Below are 22,270 nucleotides of genomic sequence, written 5' to 3' on the forward strand. Positions count from 1 at the left end.
ATTTTAAACTGTTATGCCAACCAACATCACATCGGCCAAAATTTTCATTATTTTAATTGTTTTCTATTTTCACTTTTACCTGTTCCAAACAATCCTGGTATATTATACATTAATCTCACCCACATTATAAGAAAGAAAAGTGAGTATTGTGGTATAATATGTCCTCATGTAAATACACCCCCCCCCCTCTCTGTGGAATAAGACATTCCTCTCCCCAAACCTGTACCCCCCCCCCCCAATTGACCTATCAAATGGGACCACACACCCCCTTGTTGAACTATAAAGGGCTCCTCCCGACCACAATCGAGGTCTTCTTACCTGGGTCATTTCAGCTGATCACCTGGGGGAAGCCCTCAGCCATTCTCTCTATGTACTTACTATCTGTTTGGTTAATAAACCTTTGTTATTATCCAAACCTCGGTTGACTGAGAACATTCTTCATCAGAATATCCCACACACCGTTAACATTTAACAAGTAAACATTTTAAAGGCACTTTGGCAATAATCCATACATTTTTCAAAGCGAAAAACAGTTACCCAGCACATTATCTGAATCATGTGTCAGCACCGGGCTGGAATATTAATGCACACACATCAGGCCTCGACAAGAACATGTCAAAGATAGATGACAACGCGTTGCCGGTGACGTTGAGCGTCAGCATCATGACATAGTTCAATACTTTGGTCCGTTCGCTGCATCGTTAGGAGCAGTACGGCGGGAAGCCTGCTTTCCCTCTGGAGATCAAAGGGTTAACTGGGTCCATCTAAAAAAAGAAAAAGAAAAATGGGCGAGAAAGATGAAAGGATGAGAGGAAGGAAATGAAGGAGGGAGGTAAAAGGAAAGGAGGGAACACTAAGGAGATAGGAAGCAAAGGGCACGCAAATACACAGGGCCACATGAAAGGAAGTGCGGTGGAGAGAAAGAGAGAGAGAGAGAGAGAGAGAAAGAGAGAGAGAGAGAGAGAGAGAGAGAGAGAGAGAGAGAGAGAGAGAGAGAGAGACATGATGACACACGACCCTGGCAAAAATGAAATACGAAGAGCAATAAAATGCTAATTAAAACCCTGTTTTCCTAAGAGTTGCAGATGTCCGTAAGTTTACTCACGCCCCGCGCCCGTCTCCTTTAACGATGGCCATATGGCGCACGACAAGCCACGTAATTATGTTAGCGCTTGACTCACCGTCCAAGTGCTGTAAATGTCTGTAATTCAAACGATACACGATCAAATAACCAACAGAACAGCGCAGGTTGCGGGCAGCAGCCTGTCGAATTCAATCGGAACGGATTTACGCTCGAACGAAGGTCAGGGTGTCGGCGAGTTTCTAAGCAACTGTCAATGTTGTCATATTCCACCGGTCTGATATGTCAATAACAAACGTATGTATGTACGTATGTCAACAATTTGAACAGCGATAGATTTTTGCAGCTGTGTATCTATCTAGTGTATCTGCATCCAGGCCTTCATCCCAGTCTGTATGCCAGTAACACTAAGATAAGATAAGATATAAGATAAGATATTCCTTTATTGATCCCCTTGGGATACTGCAAGACCAGGTGGATGCGTGGAGTGGATGGAGCAAGACCCTATTCCATCTCCCTGTTCCAAAAATCTATTTAATACATGGTCCCCCGGGTAGGGGATGTCTCAGATACTAAACTGATAAGAACAGATACTACACTTGATCTTAGCCAAAAGGCAGGTAAGCAAACAGAGCCCCTTAATTTGACACCGCAAAATTTTGGAAAATTCGCTTATCGTCTTCTCCAAAGAGAGACAAGAAGATAGATACCAGTTTCCTCTCTGTGCGTTCAGTAGAAAGCTATCTGGCTGCACGTTAGCCTAGCTTAGCACAATGAATGGAAGTGGACAGTGCCGGTGCATAGATGAAGGCGTTTTTTTAAGAGACGATTGTTCCCTATTGTGATGTAATGACATTCCTTCTTTGTGTTACTGAAGTAACATAAGGCATTATTACTGTTTCAATTTGTAACGGTGTCTGGCTGTGTGAACAATCGATCACATTAAAGTTACTGATCTAACAAATATGTCTTACGTACGTTATCTTATTGATACAAATTCAAATAAATGGGCCTGTTGTGAAAATAGACTCAAACCCCACCTTCTTTTCTTGATCCTCCAATCACAACGGTTGCTTCCCTCAAAGCAACGTTTGTGATTGGACGATCAGGAAAAGAGGGTGCGGTTTGAGATATATAGGCCTATCAAAGAAATTCTACCACTTCCTGTTGGTTGTCACATTGCTGCGGTTTAAAGGTTACTGGCTGAGAGAGTAAAGGTCATATGGACAGTAGCGGTTATATGGACAGTGCGGAGTGTCAAGCGCGTCTCTCTCTCTTCCTGTCTGCCTGCCTGTCTGCCTGCCTGTCTGCCTGCCTGTCTGCCTGCCTGTCTGTCTGTCTGTCTGTCTGTCTGCCTGCCTGTCTGTCTGTCTGTCTGTCTGTCTGTCTGTCTGTCTGTCTGTCTGTCTGTCTGTCTGTCTGTCTGTCTGTCTGTCTGTCTGTCTGTCTGTCTGTCTGTCTGTCTGTCTGTCTGCCTGTCTGCCTGCCTGTCTGTCTGTCTGCCTGTCTGCCTGCCTGCCTGTCTGCCTGCCTGTCTGTCTGCCTGCCTGCCTGTCTGTCTGTCTGTCTGTCTGTCTGTCTGTCTGTCTGTCTGTCTGTCTGTCTGTCTGTCTGTCTGTCTGTCTGTCTGTCTGTCTGTCTGCCTAGGGACATGAATATGCTCACCTGAGAGCGAGGGGGTCTATTTGCTCTCCGAGCAGAGGTCGTTGTCATGGAGACCGGCGCTGGTCGATGCCTGCATGGGTGCTCTTGACTGGGTGGGGGTGGAAGGGGTGGAAGGGGATGGGGTGAAGGGGGAGAAGGAGGAGAAGTGGTAAATGAGAAATGAGATGAGTGAAGGGAGAGGAGAGATGATGAACATAATTCTACCATCGTTGCGTTGAGATGGGACCAGTATGAGCTGAGAAAATGACAAACATAACTTTTTCCTTTTGAAAATCCTGATATCATGTTTGTCAGTGAAAATAATAATAATACAATTTGCAATCGATTTTTGTCATTAAAATCTATAAAATATCCAACCCCAAGAGAGGTTCCTGCACAGGCTCCGCCCACCTCCAGGGTTCTGACATGAACTATAAAATACTATTTGCAGGTTTCTGACAGAATAAACGCAATGCATAAAGTGCAGCCATAGAATGAGTATAAAAATAGACAGAATGAGAGCAGTGCAATATAATAAAATACATAAATTAGCATAAAATAGTAAAATAGTGCAATAGTGCAGTGCAATAAATCTGGATGCAGTCACAGCCAAGGCGTCATTCAGTCTAGAGGGAGGGGGGGGGGGGGCACTGGGTCTGTCTAGAGGGAGGGAGGGAGGGGGGCGCAGGGTCTGTTGTTTAGAGCATGGGAGGGGGGTGCTGGGTCTCTCTAGAGGGAGGGAGAGGGGCGTGGGGTCTGTCTAGACTAGAGGGAGGGAGGGGGGTGCTGGGTCTCTCTAGAGGGAGGGAGGGGGGCGTGGGGTCTGTCTAGACTAGAGGGAGGGAGGGGGGTGCTGGGTCTCTCTAGAGGGAGGGAGGGGGGCGTGGGGTCTGTCTAGAGGGAGGGAGGGGGGTGCTGGGTCTCTCTAGAGGGAGGGAGGGGGGCGCAGGGTCTGTTGTTTAGAGCATGGGAGGGGGGTGCTGGGTCTCTCTAGAGGGAGGGAGGGGGGCGTGGGGTCTGTCTAGACTAGAGGGAGGGAGGGGGGTGCTGGGTCTCTCTAGAGGGAGGGAGGGGGGCGTGGGGTCTGTCTAGACTCTAGACTAGAGGGAGGGAGGGGGGTGCTGGGTCTCTCTAGAGGGAGGGAGGGGGGCGTGGGGTCTGTCTAGACTAGAGGGAGGGAGGGGGGTGCTGGGTCTGTCTAGACTCTAGAGGGAGGGAGGGGGGCACTGGGTCTGTCTAGAGCAGGGGTCAGCAACCTTTTTGACATGGAGTGCCTGTTTGAAATATAGTTGTAACTAGTGTGCCTCAACAATATTCCATGCATCGTAATTTTTTTTCTTCTCATAATCAGGTATTTTTTATGATAGTTTTTACATTATTACATCATTATTGTTATTGTTATTATTAACAATATTATTATGATGGTTGTATCAACCCTAAATCTGAGTAGGGGGTGGGAATGCAATGCAGACAAACAGCTGCATACAGTGCGACCATTTCACTCACATTTGCCCATTCATTTTTGGACACATCACACACCGGTGTGTGTACTGTACGTGTGCTGTCATAGCTCCACCTACAGGCCTAATGTAGAACACCAGGAGAACACCAGGATGTGAATGGAGGGTGAATGTGAGGTATATCGTGTAAATAAGTTTTGATTGATCGCAAGACTACACTGTAAAAAAAATTATAATAATAAGTTACCAAAACTTAAAAATATTGAGTTCAGTTACTGTGCATTAAGGTTTTCAGTTTTCAATCCATAATAAGTTAACAGAAAAATAAGTACACAACCACATTATTTCAACCTAATAAAACTATGTTTATTGTCATTGTTTTAAGAACACAAGTTGACTTGGTAATACTCACATTTTGAGTAAAAAAAATTGCTTTTAACATGTGCAATGTTCAATGAAATAGAGAAATAAATAATACAATTTGTTGATTAATCCCACTGGTCACAATGGTGACCGTAATAATGTTTTTGTTATAAGGCTCTGCAAATGTTACTGAATGATGTAGCAATGTATTTCCAGCTAAATTGAAATAATAAACAAATAAAGGGTCTCAATTAAATATGTGGTAGTAAAAAGAACCTGTGGGAGGATTTCAACAAGATGCGACAACAGTGCAAAATATTTCACTATAATATTTCAAAGCAAAAAAAAAAAAAAAAATTTTTTTTTACTGCTGCCCCCTGTGCCTATGCAAATGCCCCCGCGTGCCTATGCAGGCACGCGTGCCTAGGGTTGCCTACCCCTGGTCTAGAGGGAGGGAGGGGGGCGCTGGGTCTGTCTAGAGGGAGGGAGGGTGGCACTGGGTCTGTCTAGAAGGAGGGAGGGGGGCACTGGGTCTGTCTAGAGGGAGGGAGGGGGGCGCTGGGTCTGTCTAGAGGGAGGGAGGGGGGCACTGGGTCTGTCTAGAGGGAGGGAGGGAGGGGGGCACTGGGTCTGTCTAGACTCTAGAGGGAGGGAGGGGGGCGTAGGGTCTGTCTAGAGCAGACCTGGGCATTGTACGGCCCGCGGGCCGGATCCGGCCCGCGGGATGATTCTGACCGGCCCGCGAAAGATTACATGATAATAAAAAAAAATAAAAAAAAAATAAAAATAAAAAATTTTCTTTTAATATTTTTTTTTTTTTTTTTTTACTTTGTTTTTTTCATGTCAACGTTCACACACACAGTATACGCTTAGGAGACATGCTCAGAAGATGTTGGTTCTCTTTGGATCCACCTACATATGTGAACAGACATTCTCAGTCATGACGTTTACCAAGTCCAGGTACAGATCCTCTCTCACTGATGAACATCTGGCAGCTGTGCTTCGCCTCTCCACCTCAGACATGCAACCTGACTTTGATGGACTTGTTAAAGCTCAACAGAGACTGGATTTCTCACACTGAATGAAAAAAAAGAACTGATGAACACTAAAATGTGGAAATATAACAAGTGAAATGTGACACTTGATATTTTTTTTTCTTTTTTTTGCACAGTTCTGAAAACATTAAATGTTTAATATAGGCATGTAAAGTAAAAAAGGCTACAAAACTGGGACACTTTTCTTTACACAGTTCAGTGACATGTCTTGTTTATTTTTGCTATAAGATGATGTGATGTCTTTAGAAAGCTAAGAAAATCCTTGTTTCAATAGTATATGAAACTCAAAATGCCCTTTGTTATTAATGTTTCACATTTTGTTTATTGAATAAATGATATTTTTGAAAGCTAACCTCACCTGTGTGATGATGGCGCCGCTCCGACCGGCTGCCTCTCTGTTCGCTCCGTCGAGACTGTGTTTACTTTTGTTAATATTTATAGTTTTTAGAGTTTTGTGCGTACCAACTGTTGGTGCATTTAATGTATATGACCGTCAGTCACTCATAGACATTGGATTACGGGAAACTTACCAACTGGATTACTCGCTGGATCAGCTTTCCGAACCGCATCAATGGCCTGAAGAAATTCTCCGGAGATTAGGACCAGACCCTTTGTTCCCAGAGCCCAGGAAAAGACGACGAGGAAAGAGGGCTGGGATCCGTAACAGGCTGAGATCCAGACGCCACCGTACACCACTGCCCAGTATATTGCTAGCCAATGTACAATCAATAGACAATAAACTGGATGACATCCGAGCAAGGATTCAATATCAAAGAGACGTTAGGGACTGCAATGTCCTTTGCTTCACCGAAACATGGCTCACACCGGAGGTTCCAGATCACGCAATTCAACCAGCGGATCACTTCTTTATCCATCGCAAGGATCGGTCATCAGAGTCCGGTAAACAACGTGGAGGAGGTATTGCCTTCATGTTTAACAAAAATTGGAGTGATCCAACGAACGTGAAGGAATTATCCAACCACTGCTCCCCAGAACTGGAATATATAACCATCAAGTGTCGTCCTTTCTTCCTCCCGAGGGAGTTAACGGCGATCGTCCTGATCGGAGTGTATATTCCACCGCAAGCCAGCAACAAGGTTGCGCTCTCCAGACTACACGACGAGGTAAATAGAATACAAGTGGCTAACGTTAACGCCGCCATTTTAGTACTGGGAGATTTCAATAGCGCCAATCTGAGAAAGGTATTGCCTGACTTCTATCAGCATGTGACTTGCAACACCAGAGGCGGTAACATCCTAGATCACTGTTACACGCAATTTAAAGGTGGCTACAAGGCTCATTCTGATAGTGGCTTTGGTAAATCAGATCACGCGTCAATTTTTCTTTCACCAAAGTACAAACAGAGAATTAAAAGTACTCCCGTAGTCTCGCGAGAGGTGCAGAAATGGGATCTGACGTCAGAAGAGACGATCCGGTCAGTGTTTCACCACACAGACTGGATTGTGTTCCGCGACACAGATAACATTAATGCCTACACGGAGACAGTGCTGGACTATGTTTGTACTAGGGTGAAAGAAACAATCCCCACTACCAAAATGAAAGTTTACCCAAATCAAAAACCCTGGGTAGACAAATCCGTCCGTGAAGCTCTGAGAGAGCGCACCAAAGCATACAATGACGGCCTAGTGGCAGGCAACATGAATGACCACAAGGTGGCGCGACACAACGTAAGGAGGACAGTGTCAGAGGCCAAACGGCGCTACAGGGATAAAATTGAACTCCAGTTTGAACAAGCTGACTCTAGAGCTATGTGGCAGGGGCTCAAAACGATGACAGACTACAAAGGCGCCTCCCTCAAACTGAACAGTGACATCTCCTTAGCAAACGACCTCAATACCTTCTATGCGAGGTTTGATGCTGGTAATAACAACACCAGCTCACAAGCCTCGGCAATGGGGGGGGGGGGGTCGGCTGCTGATGGAGGCGCAGTGTTCAGGGTAACAGAGCATGAGGTGAGGCGGACCTTTAAAAAAGTGAATATCAGGAAGGCAGCAGGTCCGGACGGCATCCCCGGCCGCGTCCTAAAAATCTGTGCCGACCAACTGGCCCCAGTATTCACTGACATATTTAACCTGTCCTTAGAACAGGCTGTCATCCCCACCTGCCTGAAGAAGTCCACTATTATCCCTGTACCCAAAAAATCCAAGCCTGCTTGCCTCAACGACTACCGCCCTGTAGCTCTCACCTCCATAGCCATGAAGTGCTTTGAGAAGCTAGTAAAGGGCTACATCTGCTCCTCCCTCCCCATCAACATGGACCCCCTGCAATTTGCATACCGCCCCAACAGGTCCACGGAGGACGCCATATCCCATGTGCTGCACACAGCAGCATCACACCTGGACAAGAGGCAGGGGAACTATGTGAGAATGCTATTCATCGACTACAGCTCGGCATTCAATACCATAGTCCCCTCCATACTCATAACCAAGCTCAGGGACCTGGGCTTGGGCTATGACCTCTGCCAGTGGGTCTTGGACTTCCTGACTGGCAGACCCCAGGTGGTGAGAGCAGGCAACTGCACCTCCTCATCCATCACCCTCAACATAGGGGCCCCCCAGGGCTGTGTTCTGAGTCCCCTCCTCTACTCCCTGTACACACACGACTGTGTGGCTCAGCGGAGTAGCAATACAATCGTCAAATTTGCTGACGACACAGTGGTGGTGGGCCTGATCTCTGCCAACGACGAGAGGGCCTACCTGGAAGAGGTCAAGGTCCTGGCGGGATGGTGCCAGGAAAACAGCCTCTCCCTGAACGTCAGCAAAACAAAGGAGATGATTGTGGACTTCAGGAGGTCGGGGGTCAAGGACTACAGCCCCCTCAGCATCGACGGGGCACCGGTTGAGAGAGTCAACAGCTTCAAGTACCTCGGAGCCTACATATCCGAGGACTTGACATGGACCACACACATTAACAGTGTGGTGAAGAAGGCACGACAACGCCTCTACTTCCTCAGGCGCCTAAGGAAGTTCCAAGTCAGCCAGAAGATCCTTAAGAACTTCTACTCATGTACAATAGAGAGCATCTTGACCGGCAACATCACCTCCTGGTTTGGGAATAGCACTGCAAAAGACCGAAGCAGACTACAAAGAGTGACACGTTCAGCCGAACGCACAATTGGAGGGGGGCTCCCCACCCTCCAGAACATTTACTACAAGCGTTGCAAGGGCAAGGCTAAGAGAATCATTAAAGACTCCAGTCACCCGAACAACTGCCTCTTTGAACTGCTGCGGTCAGGCAAGCGATACCGGAGTCTCAAGGCGAGCAGAGAAAGACTCAGAAGTAGCTTCTATCCCCAGGCCATCAGGCTGCTAAACGAACAATGAATGAACACTACACAACAACAACCACCAAACGCACATAGCACACACATCCACACGCACACACTCACTTTAAACAAACACACTGTAGCACCCACTCCACACACTTTATAGCACACACCCACTTTAAACAAACACACTGTAGCACCCACTCCCCACACTTTATATTTATGGATGAAGGATTGCACTACAACTCGTACACCTTACTGTAAATTGTACCTAAAATTGTACCTCATCCCATTTCTGCTTTGCACTAGATAGTACTGTACATTAGTACACTGCATAGTATTGTGTATTGTATATTATATGGTAACTCAGAACATTGTACATATGTCTATACCGAACACTGTGACCTCATTTTCTTCTTCTAAATTCATGCTATATTATGTTATTATGTTATTTGATACTATCTTGTCTAGCACAGTCTCTGGAGCGTAACAGTAAGAAGCATTTTGTATGAAAGTATTCTGTACTTCTGTATGACAACTATTAAAGAACTTGAACTTGAACTTGAACCTTTTAATTGCCAAATAATAACATACACTCTTACCAGGGGTCAAAACAATGCCATTTACTGCTTTTTATATAGAAATAAAATGTATATTATGCATAATTGAGTTTGGAATTTTGGCCCGGCCCCCCAACATATTTTCAGTTGCTCATTCGGCCCCCCGGGAAAAATAATTGCCCACCCCTGGTCTAGAGGGAGGGAAGGGGGGCGCTGGGTCTGTCTAGAGGGAGGGAAGGGGGGCGCTGGGTCTGTCTAGATCAGTGTAGATCAGAGGGAGGTGCTTAATCCTTCAGACACCGTAGGTAAGTTAGTCCATTCCATCTGTATATGGAACCAGCCTTCTCAGACAAACGGCACGGCCTGCGGAGGCCTTGGCTGTGGCTGCAGGTCCTGATATACAGTATGGCAGTATGTCCATAGATTTACAGTCAGCGACTTGATGCGAGGACTGCTGTCGGGGACAAGGACTCCATCTCTCTCACGCTATACAGTGATAGGCAGAGACAGTATTTTCTGTGTACATAAGATGTCCTCAAAATAGTGTAAACCTCTGTTTATGCTGTATTTGAATCCTACATCATGCACGTGTGATATATGATCTGTGGATTTAAATCTGTGGACACACACACACGCGCGCGCGCGCACACGCACACACACCACAGTAATGAGAATACACTGAGACACATGCCTCCGATACCGCATTCACACCAAAGAGTTCTAAGACACTGTCCACACTGTTATATCCCCACGTGAGACGAAGCCACTCCCCTTTTTCAGTCGATCCACTGACGGCAGCGTTAAATCACCTTTCGTCGCCGCGCCATCGACACCCAGACGACGCCTCCCCCACACGGGTGAAGAGCTGGCGGGAGCTCGAGGGAGGGAGGGAGGGGGGGGGACTTGGTCTGTCTAGACTAGGGAGGGAGGGGGCACTGGGTCTGTCTAGAGGGAGGGAGGGGGCACTGGGTCTGTCTAGAGGGAGGGAGGGAGGGGGGGGGACTTGGTCTGTCTAGACTAGGGAGGGAGGGGGCACTGGGTCTGTCTAGACTAGGGAGGGAGGGGGCACTGGGTCTGTCTAGACTAGAGGGAGGGAGGGGGCACTGGGTCTGTCTAGACTAGGGAGGGAGGGGGCACTGGGTCTAGAGGGAGGGGTCTGTCTAGACCAGGGGTTCTCAAACTTTCTTATACCACAACCTCATTTTATTTTGGATTTTTTTTGGCGACCCCACACTTAATGTATCGCGTAATTTCAACGTGGAATTAAGGAATATCAAAATAAAAGCACACGTTGTTGAACTTGATCATGCATATTTATTCAAACATTTTATTACAGCACTATGTTATCAATACACATGTATAAAACGAGGCATATTTAGCCTAAATATGTTGCCAGAACAGAAATAATAATAAAAAAAAAAAAGAAGACCTACACACTTTGGGTCGCGACCCGTAGTTTGAGAACCGCTGGTCTAGAGGGATGGGGGCACTGAGTCTGTCTAGAGGGAGGGAGGGGGGTGCTGGGTCTGTCTAGAGGGAGGGAGGGGGGTGCTGGGTCTGTCTAGAGGGAGGGAGGGGGGTGCTGGGTCTGTCTAGAGGGAGGGATGGGGGTGCTGGGTCTGTCTAGACTCTAGAGGGAGGGGTGTGTGAGAGAGTGTGTGTTTGTGTGTGTGTGTGTGAGTGAGACATGTATCTGTCATCACATCGTAAATATTGGCCTCGGGCTTAAGTCGGACTTAGGGCAGAGTAATTGCTTAACTTGTCGGGGCTAGGGTAGGGCCGGGCCTGAAGGCTACAGGCTTGGGCCGGGCTGGGGCCGAAATCGTGCAGACCTCTTATATCATATCACTGCTGTATCTCCAAACGGAATGCACCTTCTCTTCAGATTGACACCCATGTATTTTTTATGCTCTACACTGGTTCTTAGGATCATGGAGATAACCATGTAACCTTCACCTCAAGTCAAACGACCAAATAGGAGATTTTTACCCAACACTGACAATGTCATCCCTATAAGCATGTCTATGAAGACTAAATACTGTATATTGTTATGTCGACAGCACAGTGTATCTCCTATAGGCTTGATACTGTATGCCTTCTGCATCAATGACTGCAAAGTGTCCCAGCTGCTCATCTATACAGGTAGGCATTTCACCAGAGGGGGGTCAGACATTTTGCAGCAATCCCTGGAGCAGGTAAGAGTTCAGTGTCTTTCTCAAGCTCACTTCAACAGGAATGGGGCACATTGGCTGTTGTGGGGGATTGAACCTTTGACTATCCAGCTATGGCATGGCCTCTGTAACCACCATAATTTACCGGTACTCACCGTGCCCACCAGGGGGTAGAGGTAGCCTGCGCCCATGCTCACACAGATGTCCCGGATGGGCAGGAGGAAGCCGGTTGGGACACCTTTCATCTCTGGGTCGTGGGACAGAGACAGGTGGGTTTTTGCCATGCAGACTGGCAGGTTGGCTAAGCCCTGAGAGAGAGAGAGAGAGAGAGAGAGAGAGAGAGAGAGAGAGAGAGAGAGAGAGAGAGAGAGAGAGAGAGAGAGAGAGAGAGAGAGAGGGGGGGGGGGGAGAGAGAGAGAGAGAGAGAGAGAGAGAGAGAGAGAGAGAGAGAGAGAGAGAGAGAGAGAGAGAGAGAGAGAGAGAGAGAGAGAGAGAGAGGGGAGAGAGAGAGAGAGAGAGGTAGGGAGAGAGAGATGGAGGGAAGGGGAAGAAGAAAAGGGAAAAAAAGAGGAAGAACAAAGTTACGACGTCGATAATGATGATGATGATGATTACTTACTACACCTGCCATTCCTTAACTGTAATATATTTGTATTATGTCTTCAATTGACTAATTAGTCAATAGTCATTGTGGTCTTAGTTTTATTATATCCTCAGTTGACTAATTATTCATTGTGATTTTATTTGTATTATATCCTCAGTTGACTAATTAGTCATTGTGATTTTATTTGTATTATATCCTCAGTTGACTAATTAGTCATTGTGATTTTATTTGTATTATATCCTCAGTTGACTAATTAGTCATTGTGATTTTATTTGTATTATATCCTCAGTTGACTAATTAGTCATTGTGATTTTATTTGTATTATATCCTCAGTTGACTAATTAGTCATTGCGATTTTATTTGTATTATATCCTCAGTTGACTAATTAGTCATTGTGATTTTATTTGTATTATATCTTTAGTTGACTAATTAGTCATTGTGGTTTTAGTTGTATTATATCATTAGTTGACTAATTAGTCATTGTGGTTTTAGTTGTATTATATCATTAGTTGACTAATTAGTCATTGTGATTTTATTTGTATTATATCATTAGTTGACTAATTAGTCACAAACTGTCATGGTTCTGCTATGTCACTGCTCCTTCTTCTCTCTGTTCTCTTCCCCATTCTACCGCTCTCGTTATCTTCAACTAGTTACAGGTGGTGTATCACGGGGCAGCTGATCTGCGGTCTGGAGGCAGAGTGCATCATGGTATTTAAACCCGCCCCAGACGTGGAGAAGCTGTCAGATCGTAAACTCTCGTACCACGTTAGTCAAAAGCAGTAGTCACGTTACTATGCTCTTGTTCACTACTCTGTTGCTTAGTTGTTCGCCTGGATCTCTTGTTCATCGACCTTGTCCTAATCTGTGTTCTCATCCTCTCTCCTAGCCTGTACGGTGAAGACTTGGAGACGCTGGCCTGCTGGTTAAGACCTGGAGACACTGACCTGACCTGCTGGTTAAGACCTGGAGACGCTGACCTGCACGGTGAAGACCTGGAGACACTGACCTGCTGGTTAAGACCTGGAGACGCTGACCTGCACGGTGAAGACCTGGAGACACTGACCTGCTGGTTAAGACCTGGAGACGCTGACCTGCACGGTGAAGACCTGGAGACACTGACCTGCTGGTTAAGACCTGGAGACGCTGACCTGCACGGTGAAGACCTGGAGACACTGACCTGCTGGTTAAGACCTGGAGACACTGACCTGCTGGTTAAGACCTGGAGACGCTGACCTGCACGGTGAAGACCTGGAGACACTGACCTGCTGGTTAAGACCTGGAGACACTGACCTGCTGGTTAAGACCTGGAGACGCTGACCTGCACGGTGAAGACCTGGAGACACTGACCTGCTGGTTAAGACCTGGAGACGCTGACCTGCCGGCTAAGACCTGGAGACACTGGCCTGGCTCACAAAGTACTGCTCTGACCTACACCCGGCTGATGACAACTGCTCCTGCTATCACCCCGACTGTCTGACTTTCATGCCCCCGTGTACTACCGACCCATGCCTGGACTTTTGACCACTCTATTAAATATACCCATATACCCATATCGGGTTTTGCTCAGTTCTGCCTACCGTTTCTCCTTGCCTGCACATTGGGTTCCAAACACAACCGTGATACAAACCTTGTGAATTCATCCTTTTTTTTTTTTATCCACTTTTTCTCCCATTTTTCTATATTTTCTCCCATCCCAATTTCGTATCATCCAATTCAACCCTCCCCTGTCACGGACGCTGTTTCTTGCCTCCCACAAGCCGGCTGCAATGTGGACTAAGTCATACATAGCACAAGTCCCCTCCGGTACTTGAGGTAACAGCAGTCGCATCTTTTCACCTGCGCAGCTCGATCTCTCAGTGGCGAGGAGTAACGCGTGGGAGGCTCACCGCCCCCGACACTTCCTGATTCTACTGCGCAGGCGCACCAACCGACCTGTAGGAGTCGCTGTCCACAACGCCCGATCCCCACCCATCAGTTTCCCACCCCCTAATACGGCCAATGTGTATTAGTACGGACGACCAGCTAAACTGAAAGCAATGTGGAGCGCTGGGATCGAACAGGCGATCCCAGCGTCTCCGCATTCGTGGCGAGCGCCTTGCCCACTACGCCACGTAGCCGCCACCTTGTGAATTCATCCTTATAATTTGTTATTGTATTTTGCTCAGTCAAAAACAATAGCGATGGCTCCGCAGCACACCTCAGAGGACTACTTGTCCATTAGAATGACTTGGTAATGACTTACTTGTTTTGTATAGAGCTTGATCTTGTGCTGGGCCTCTGGAAGCAGCTCCACGCCTTCAGCTCCATACATGGTCTTGGCTATGGTCTGGATCTTATCTACGATGGACAGCTGAGAGACATTTGCCATGAGGTGACCTCTGTGTTCTTAGCTCTCCGTTCCAAGAATATACTGACACACAACTAAGAGAGCATTTGGTTGATGATACAGACAGACAGACAGACAGACAGACAGACATACAGACAGACAGACAGACAGACAGACAGACAGACAGACAGACAGACAGACAGACAGACAGACAGACAGACAGACAGACAGACAGACAGACAGACAGACAGACAGACAGACAGACAGACAGACAGACAGAGATAGATAGATAGATAGATAGATAGATAGATAGATAGATAGATAGATAGATAGATAGATAGATATATAGATAGATAGATAGATAGATAGATAGATAGATAGATAGATAGATAGATAGATAGATAGATAGATAGATAGATAGATAGATAGATAGATAGATAGATAGATAGATAGATAGATAGATAGATAGATAGACAATCCAATCATCCAACTGTCAATTGCAAATGAAAAACCCTTCTATACACAGTTATCGATCAATTTACAAAAGGACAACGTGTACATGCATTCTTTTCACGAGGACAATATGTACATGCAGTCTTTTCACGAGGACAATATGTACATGCATTCTTTTCACGAGGACAATATGTACATGCAGTCTTTTCACGAGGACAATATGTACATGCAGTCTTTTCACGAGGACAATATGTACATGCAGTCTTTTCACGAGGACAATATGTACATGCATTCTTTTCACGAGGACAATATGTACATGCAGTCTTTTCACGAGGACAATATGTACATGCAGTCTTTTCACGAGGACAATATGTACATGCAGTCTTTTCACGAGGACAATATGTACATGCAGTCTTTTCACGAGGACAATATGTACATGAAGATCCTCTGTATCGCACTGCATTGGATTAACTGTGGATTAACTGATCACCATTGTGTGCTTAAGGTAAGAAAAGCAAAGCGTTAAACATTTGTTAAAGACGTTCTTTTGCAGAACAGAAAGAGAATCTACTTCATTAATTCATTGCAGGAAAGGGGAACATAACAGGTCTAATCTGGGGGTGCTAATTGGATTCTGTTGGCAGCGGTGAGAAGGTGATACATAGAGGAGGAGAGGATGTATGGCGGAAGCCTGGTTCTAGTGAAACATATACAGCAGGCAGGCTGCTTGACGGGCTGAAAATACACCTCTTCTGGGGTTCATCGTCTTCGGATACAGGCACACTAAAGCTGCTATATGTTCTTCAATATAATGAATTAAAAGAATAAAAACTGTTTTTCTTTCTCAACATTGGTTTCACCGCCGGAGTTAGTTTACGTCATCATGACTCTCCCTTTCTCTTCAGTGGTAAATCCTTCATCTAGAATTCTTCTTCACCTATTAAACCTGCTCACTGGTGTATGTAGCTGAAGCTCTGTTGCGTTTGCGTGCTGCGTTAACCGTCTTGTGTTCATGCTGATGATTATTGATTATGGAAAAGCCAAAAAGTGTAGTTTTCTAATCTAAGGAAATTGATAAAAAGCGTAATAGTTTTCTGCCATTTCTGAGTGTTGTCAAGAAAGACATTACATTTCGTCAACAATCACACTTAGTTTGCAGTGACATACATTCATTAGTGTGTACTAGAGTTAGGGTTAAGGTTAGGACCTTTGGTTGGTGTAGAGCTCTTTGTGTAGCAACATACATTTCTTAGTGTGCACTAGGTGGATTGCAGCAACACAAATGCATTATTGTGTACTAGTTGGTTTTCAGCATCATAAATGCATAGTGTGTAATGTACTACTAGGTGGTTTGAAGAACATAAATGCATAGTGTGTACTAGGTAGTTTACAGCAACATAAATGCATATAGTGTGTACTAGGTAGTTTACAACAACATAAATGCATAGTGTGTACTAGGTAGTTTACAGCAACATAAATGCATATAGTGTGTACTAGGTAGTTTACAACAACATAAATGCATAGTGTGTACTAGGTAGAACCTGTGTTCTCTCTACTAAAACTCGATAAGGTTATAGATTTCTCGTCTCTGCTATATCAAGATGCAGTGTGACTACAGGTCTGATTGCATTCACCGCCCTCTTTGCTACTCTCTGTTCAACCCCCATGCAGACAGAGTATTGAACAAGCACCCAGCTGTGCAGACCCACCGCGCTACCTGCTCATGCGTCCCACAAAACGTCCCTGGCATCGTCCGTGAGTGAGTGAGTGAGTGAGTGAGTGAGTGAGTGAGTGAGTGAGTGAGTGAGTGAGTGAGTGAGTGAGTGAGTGAGTGACTACAATTTGTCTGTGAGTGAGTGAGTGAGTGAGTGAGTGAGTGAGTGAGTGAGTGAGTGAGTGAGTGAGTGAGTGAGTGAGTGAGTGAGTGAGTAAGTGAGTGAGTGAGTGCGTGAATGACTACAATTCATCTGTGAGTGAGTGAGTGAGTGAGTGAGTGATCTGAGTGAGTGAGTGAGTGAGTGAGTGAGTGAGTGAGTGAGTGAGTGAGTGAGTGAGTGAGTGAGTGAGTGAGTGAGTGAGTGAGTGAGTGAGTGAGTGACTACAATTTGTCTGTGAGTGAGTGAGTGAGTGAGTGAGTGAGTGAGTGAGTGAGTGAGTGAGTGAGTGAGTGAGTGAGTGAGTGAGTGAGTAAGTGAGTGAGTGAGTGAGTGACTGGGTGAGTGAGTGAGTGAGTGAGTGAGTGAGTGAGTGAATGAATGACTACAATTCATCTGTGAGTGAGTGAGTGAGTGAGTGAGTGAGTGAGTGAGTGAGTGAGTGAGTGAGTGAGTGAGTGAGTGAGTGAGTGAGTGAGTGAGTGAGTGAGTGACCGACCAGAATTAGCTATGCATGAAGCGTGGGAGAGCCCTATAAGCACTCTCTCTCTCTCTCTCTCTCTGAAACTAATTATTTTAACATGTCGACAGAGAGTGCTTGAGGACCTGGGCCCTCATGCATCAACGTGGACGTAGAACTTGACCTACTTCCACACGTAAGCACGGAATGTAGAACTAGCGTACGCACAGGGAAGTCGGCATTCATCACACGTGCGTACGCAGGCTCTATGCCCTGCCGTGTTGATGAATACCACTTTGTTCTACCGTCAATGCTCGTGCATGATTATCCATATATGGTCATGAAAATGAGGAAACACCCCCCATGGGATGTGAAATAATGGACCGACCCGAGCGGAACCCTGAGAAACTCCACGGAGAATTCACTGCTGTCGAACCAAGAAGACACTATCGCGTATTATGATTTATGGGATAAATAAAAGGCGGACTTGTAAACGGTGATGTCAGATATCAACGGCTCCCTAAGACCATTGCTGCAATTCTGCCTGGACAGCTCAAAATACTAATAAAGACCGTTCGTTGACCACTGTTTGGCGTTGGTTGTGTGTCATTATAACCGTGCTGTAATATGAATGCCTTTATTAGTTGTGTTCGATTGGCTATATGATTTTTAGAGGCATCTATTTTGTTGTCGGCTAATAAAGACCGCGCTGGAATATGACTGCCTTTTCCCGTGTTGTTTGATTAATACCCCAGGGATTAAAGTTCTCCTCAATTCTATTCCAAATCGCGATGGATCTCCCGTCAATTTTCTACCTGCTGCATATGATTTCTAGAGGCATACTACAATCTATTTTGATGTCAGTATTGGGTAGCCTATATAAACAATATAATACGAGAGCATATACAAGAACAATGAATCTCACTGCACTTGAATTCCATCATGTTTGTGTGCGGGACTCAAGGCTGCTGTCACAATGGGTGGTACCGCCGTACAGTAATAATAACAGTCCACACAATATCACGATCCATGCCATAGCCTATGTTCCATTAGGACATGATCTGTGACGACAAATGTTCTAGAATGTTTGATTAAGATATCATACTCTGACAGCATGCCTATGAGCAACAAAAACGCGAACTTGAATCCCATCATATAGTCTGTCCACTATCTGCATGGTGTCATTGCAATGCGTTTTCTATTCTTTCTTGTACAGTAAAAAGGGGGAAGAACACTATATTCATATGACTTATTCTGCTTACAGCTTCGAAATTCCACTTGTTTCGTTTAACGTAAAGCCTTTTAAATATAATCAAAACGTTCCCGTGTTTCGGCGGTCTGTGCGCAAAATAATAACGAGTTGAGCTTTATGATTTATGATGAATTGAAAATGGGGGACCCTGATGTAAACAGGACGAAAGTTGGTCTGCATCCCCAATTAACAATTGTATGTACTGAGCTGTACTGTACTGTACCCATTCTGCAATCTGTTAATAAACTTTTCAATCAATCAATCAATCAAGCTACGCGGAGCGCAGTCAGTCAGTAGCCTACACCCCGTATATTCCGATAACGCTATATAAACCATGCTGCATTCATTCTGAGAGAAAGATCTATTATTCCAAATGCTATTTATAGGGTTTTGACCATAATTACACTACTGTTGCTATCTTACAATGAACTATAATGAACTACGGTTCATACAGAACATCCAGTGTTATTATGCACAGAAGCTCATTTCCTTGTTGTAATAATATATTCTACCACTGGGAGCTAGGTACGCCAGGTCTGACCTGTGCGTAGATGTACGCACGAAGTCAAGTTCAAGTTCAAATTGATGAATCCCACTCTTTGCTTAGAAATGATCGTACGCACAGGTTACGCACAGATCTGTGCGTAGAACACGTTGATGCATGAGGGCCCTGGTCTATTTCTAAACTCTTGAATTTGACAAGCGGGTGACTGAGAGTTAGTCTGGCCCTAATCAGACTCTTTCACTGCAAAACAAATGCCTGGTGCGTTTCTTTGATGTCTAGCAGCTGAACAGAAGGGGTCTCATGAGGTTTTCTAGACAGATAGAATTCTGACTGGAGCACTTCTTTTTTTCTACCCGAGGGTGATGATCGTGCCGTACTTTGTCACGGCGTTCTTGTGTTCGACATCATGCGCGGACCAGACCATCAAAAAACCGACCGGTCTGGCGCCATGCTGAGCGTGAGCTGCCTCTCCGCTCAGTGAGTCGACCGATTCAATGACACGTCTGTAAACTAGGGCTGACCCCTATTAATCGATTAGTCGACTAATCGGTCGAAAGGAGCCGTAGTCGATTGGCCAACCTCTTAGTCGAATAAAAAAAAAATAAAAAAAAATAATAATAATAATATTTTAATCATTCTTTCCAAAAGAAAAGAGGCCTAGAAGCGTGGCTAACGCTAATGGCACGCATACCAGAGGCTAACTGCCTACGAAAACAGGCACAGAGGCACTGAAAGAGGATTTCACCCATCCAATGAACACACTAGACTAGACAAATATCAAGATGTAAGTAAGTAAGTAAGTATTTATAAAGCACCTTTCATACATGTCATGTAGCTCAAAGTGCTGTACACAATTATAGGCATATATAACGATAAAAGCAATAAAGTCATAGTGATCAGTTAAGATCAAAATAAAAAATAATAATAATAATAATAGTAACGTAAAAATGAAAATAACGTAAAAACAGTCATTTGCTTACCAGTTTGGGAGAACAGGTCCGCACAAACATTTCCGCTCAGTGGCAACCGGAAGTGCACTAAACCAATGCACTTGTATGGTAGCAATGTTTAGCTCTTATAACGCTAGTGTAGTTACGTTTTTATCAGTGGTCATAGTTGGGTCCATAGTGCTTTACCAAGTCCCATGGATCCATCAGTGGCCGTGTATTGTGGTAGAAAGAAAGAAAAAGAAAAACGTATAAAGAAAACAGTCTAAAGTTTGAAAGTTTGGGAGGTCCGCAAAAACACGCCTTCAGCTCAGAAGCTGAGGCGTGTCAAAAACGTTTGAAAAAACTGGAGGCGTGTCTCCTATTGTACCCATTCCTTCATCTAAAAAGTTTGAAAGTTTGGGAGGTCCGCAAAAACACGCCTTCAGCTCAGAAGCTGAGGCGTGTCAAAAACTTTTGAAAAACTGGAGGCGTGTCTCCTATTGTACCCGTTCCTTCATCTAAAAAGTTGGGTCCACAAGGCTTATCCTAGCCTCATGGATCCATCAGGTTTTTCCAAGCCATAACTATTTGTAAGCTAGACTGTATAGGTACGTTTTTAATTTTCCTTTAAAAATGTGTATAGAGCTGGCGTTTCTGATGTGTGTTGGTAGTGTGTTCCATAGTTTTGGGGCATAGTTGGCAAATGCCATACTTCCTATCCTTTTTTGGTTTCTGGGCGTGTCTAGTAAACCTGTAGGGGGTGACCGTAGCGTTCTTGAGGGCAGATAACTAACTAGGGAATTTGCTATGTATTTTGGGCCTTGCTCATTAAGAGCTTTATATGTTAGGAAAAGGACCTTAAAATCAATTCTATGAGTTATTGGAAGCCAGTGCAGAGTGGCCAGGACTGGAGTGATATGTTCTCTTCTCCTTGTATGAGTTAGTAATCGAGCTGCAGAGTTTTGGATAAGATGAAGCTTCCCAATGGTTGCTTTGGGAAGACCAGTGAACAGTGCATTATGTATCCATCAGTGGACCAATTGCATGCTTTTGCAGAGGACAAGAAGCCTTCAGTCGACTCCTTCAGACATTAAGCACCCCCACAGCCCAAATGGAATGATAAAAAAAAAAAAAAAAAAAAATTTAATATTATATATATATATATTTTTTTAAGTCGACCAATAGTCGACTAACGGCAAATTTTGGCCAATCCTAGTCGACCATCCAAATCCTTAGTCGGGGACAGCCCTACTGTAAACCAGTCCATCGTCGTGCTCCAATCTAACGACAAAGCTCCAGCCTGCTAGACTAACCTCGTTCCCAGCTTTATCTCGAGAGATAAAGCCTGGTAAAGCACTACGGCCGAAAGTGGGAATCAGGTAGGAAGTCCCGCCCCTGAAATCACGACACGGTGCTCATGAAAATGTATTCCCCCCAGAAACAACCTCGTTATCGCTTCCCTCGACAGGCTGACAGACCTGCTTGTTGTTTGTTTCGCTGGGGACTATAAACAGATCAGGGGGTGCCCGGAAACCGGAAAGCCTGTAGCCGGTATTTCTGTATTTCCGATTCACATTTTAGGAGACATAGCTTTACCAGCCTACTGCTAGACCCTCGGGCCGACGGCTCAGCCGGATGGGAGGTGCGCCTTCGCTATAGGCTACACAGATCAAAGTTTCCGAGGATAATCCGTCTGGGAGAAAATGTGGGGACATCACACGAAACACAACTATATCGTCCATCTCACCTCCAGTTCGTAGAGGAAGTTGAGTTGAGAGGGCGTCTGCGCTGCCCTCTGGACGGCCTGCGCCAGGCCCAGCGCTCCGGCGCCCCCTTCAGCCCAGTGTGAGCATGACACCGCCTCGGCCGCGCCCGCCAGCGTGGCCTGGGAGCACGCCAGCTCCACCTCGGCCTCAGTGTCCCCGCTGTGGAGGGTGAGAGAGGGGAGCGGTCTGTCCCGTGTAGCTCAGTAGGTACATCATGGCACTAACATGGCACTAACATCACACTAACATGGCACTAACATGGCACTAACATGGCACTATCATGGCACTAACATGGCACTAACATCACACTAACATGGCACTAACATGGCACTAACATGGCACTAACATGGCACTATCATGGCACTAACATCACACTAACATGGCACTATCATGGCACTATCATGGCACTATCATGGCACTAACATGGCACTAACATGGCACTAACATGGCACTAACATGGCACTAACATGACACTAAC

At 45.4% G+C, this 22,270-nt stretch overlaps 1 protein-coding gene across 1 annotated transcript in view; it reads right to left on the reverse strand.

Moving 5' to 3' along the window:
- Positions 1-388: 388 nt before the first annotated feature.
- The window catches only part of mthfd1a (methylenetetrahydrofolate dehydrogenase (NADP+ dependent) 1a, methenyltetrahydrofolate cyclohydrolase, formyltetrahydrofolate synthetase), an 82,267-nt gene continuing 60,385 nt past the window's right edge, over positions 389-22,270 (reverse strand). Inside the window, 5 exon segments of the mRNA XM_084315146.1 lie at positions 389-764; positions 2,747-2,834; positions 11,776-11,928; positions 14,470-14,577; positions 21,774-21,951. Coding sequence (XP_084171272.1) covers positions 2,763-2,834; positions 11,776-11,928; positions 14,470-14,577; positions 21,774-21,951 — 511 coding nt within the window. The 3' untranslated portion in view covers positions 389-764; positions 2,747-2,762.

The sequence above is a fragment of the Notolepis coatsorum genome (assembly GCF_963971535.1).
Source record: "Notolepis coatsorum genome assembly, chromosome: 5".
NCBI classification, from domain to species: Eukaryota; Metazoa; Chordata; class Actinopteri; order Aulopiformes; family Paralepididae; genus Notolepis; species Notolepis coatsorum.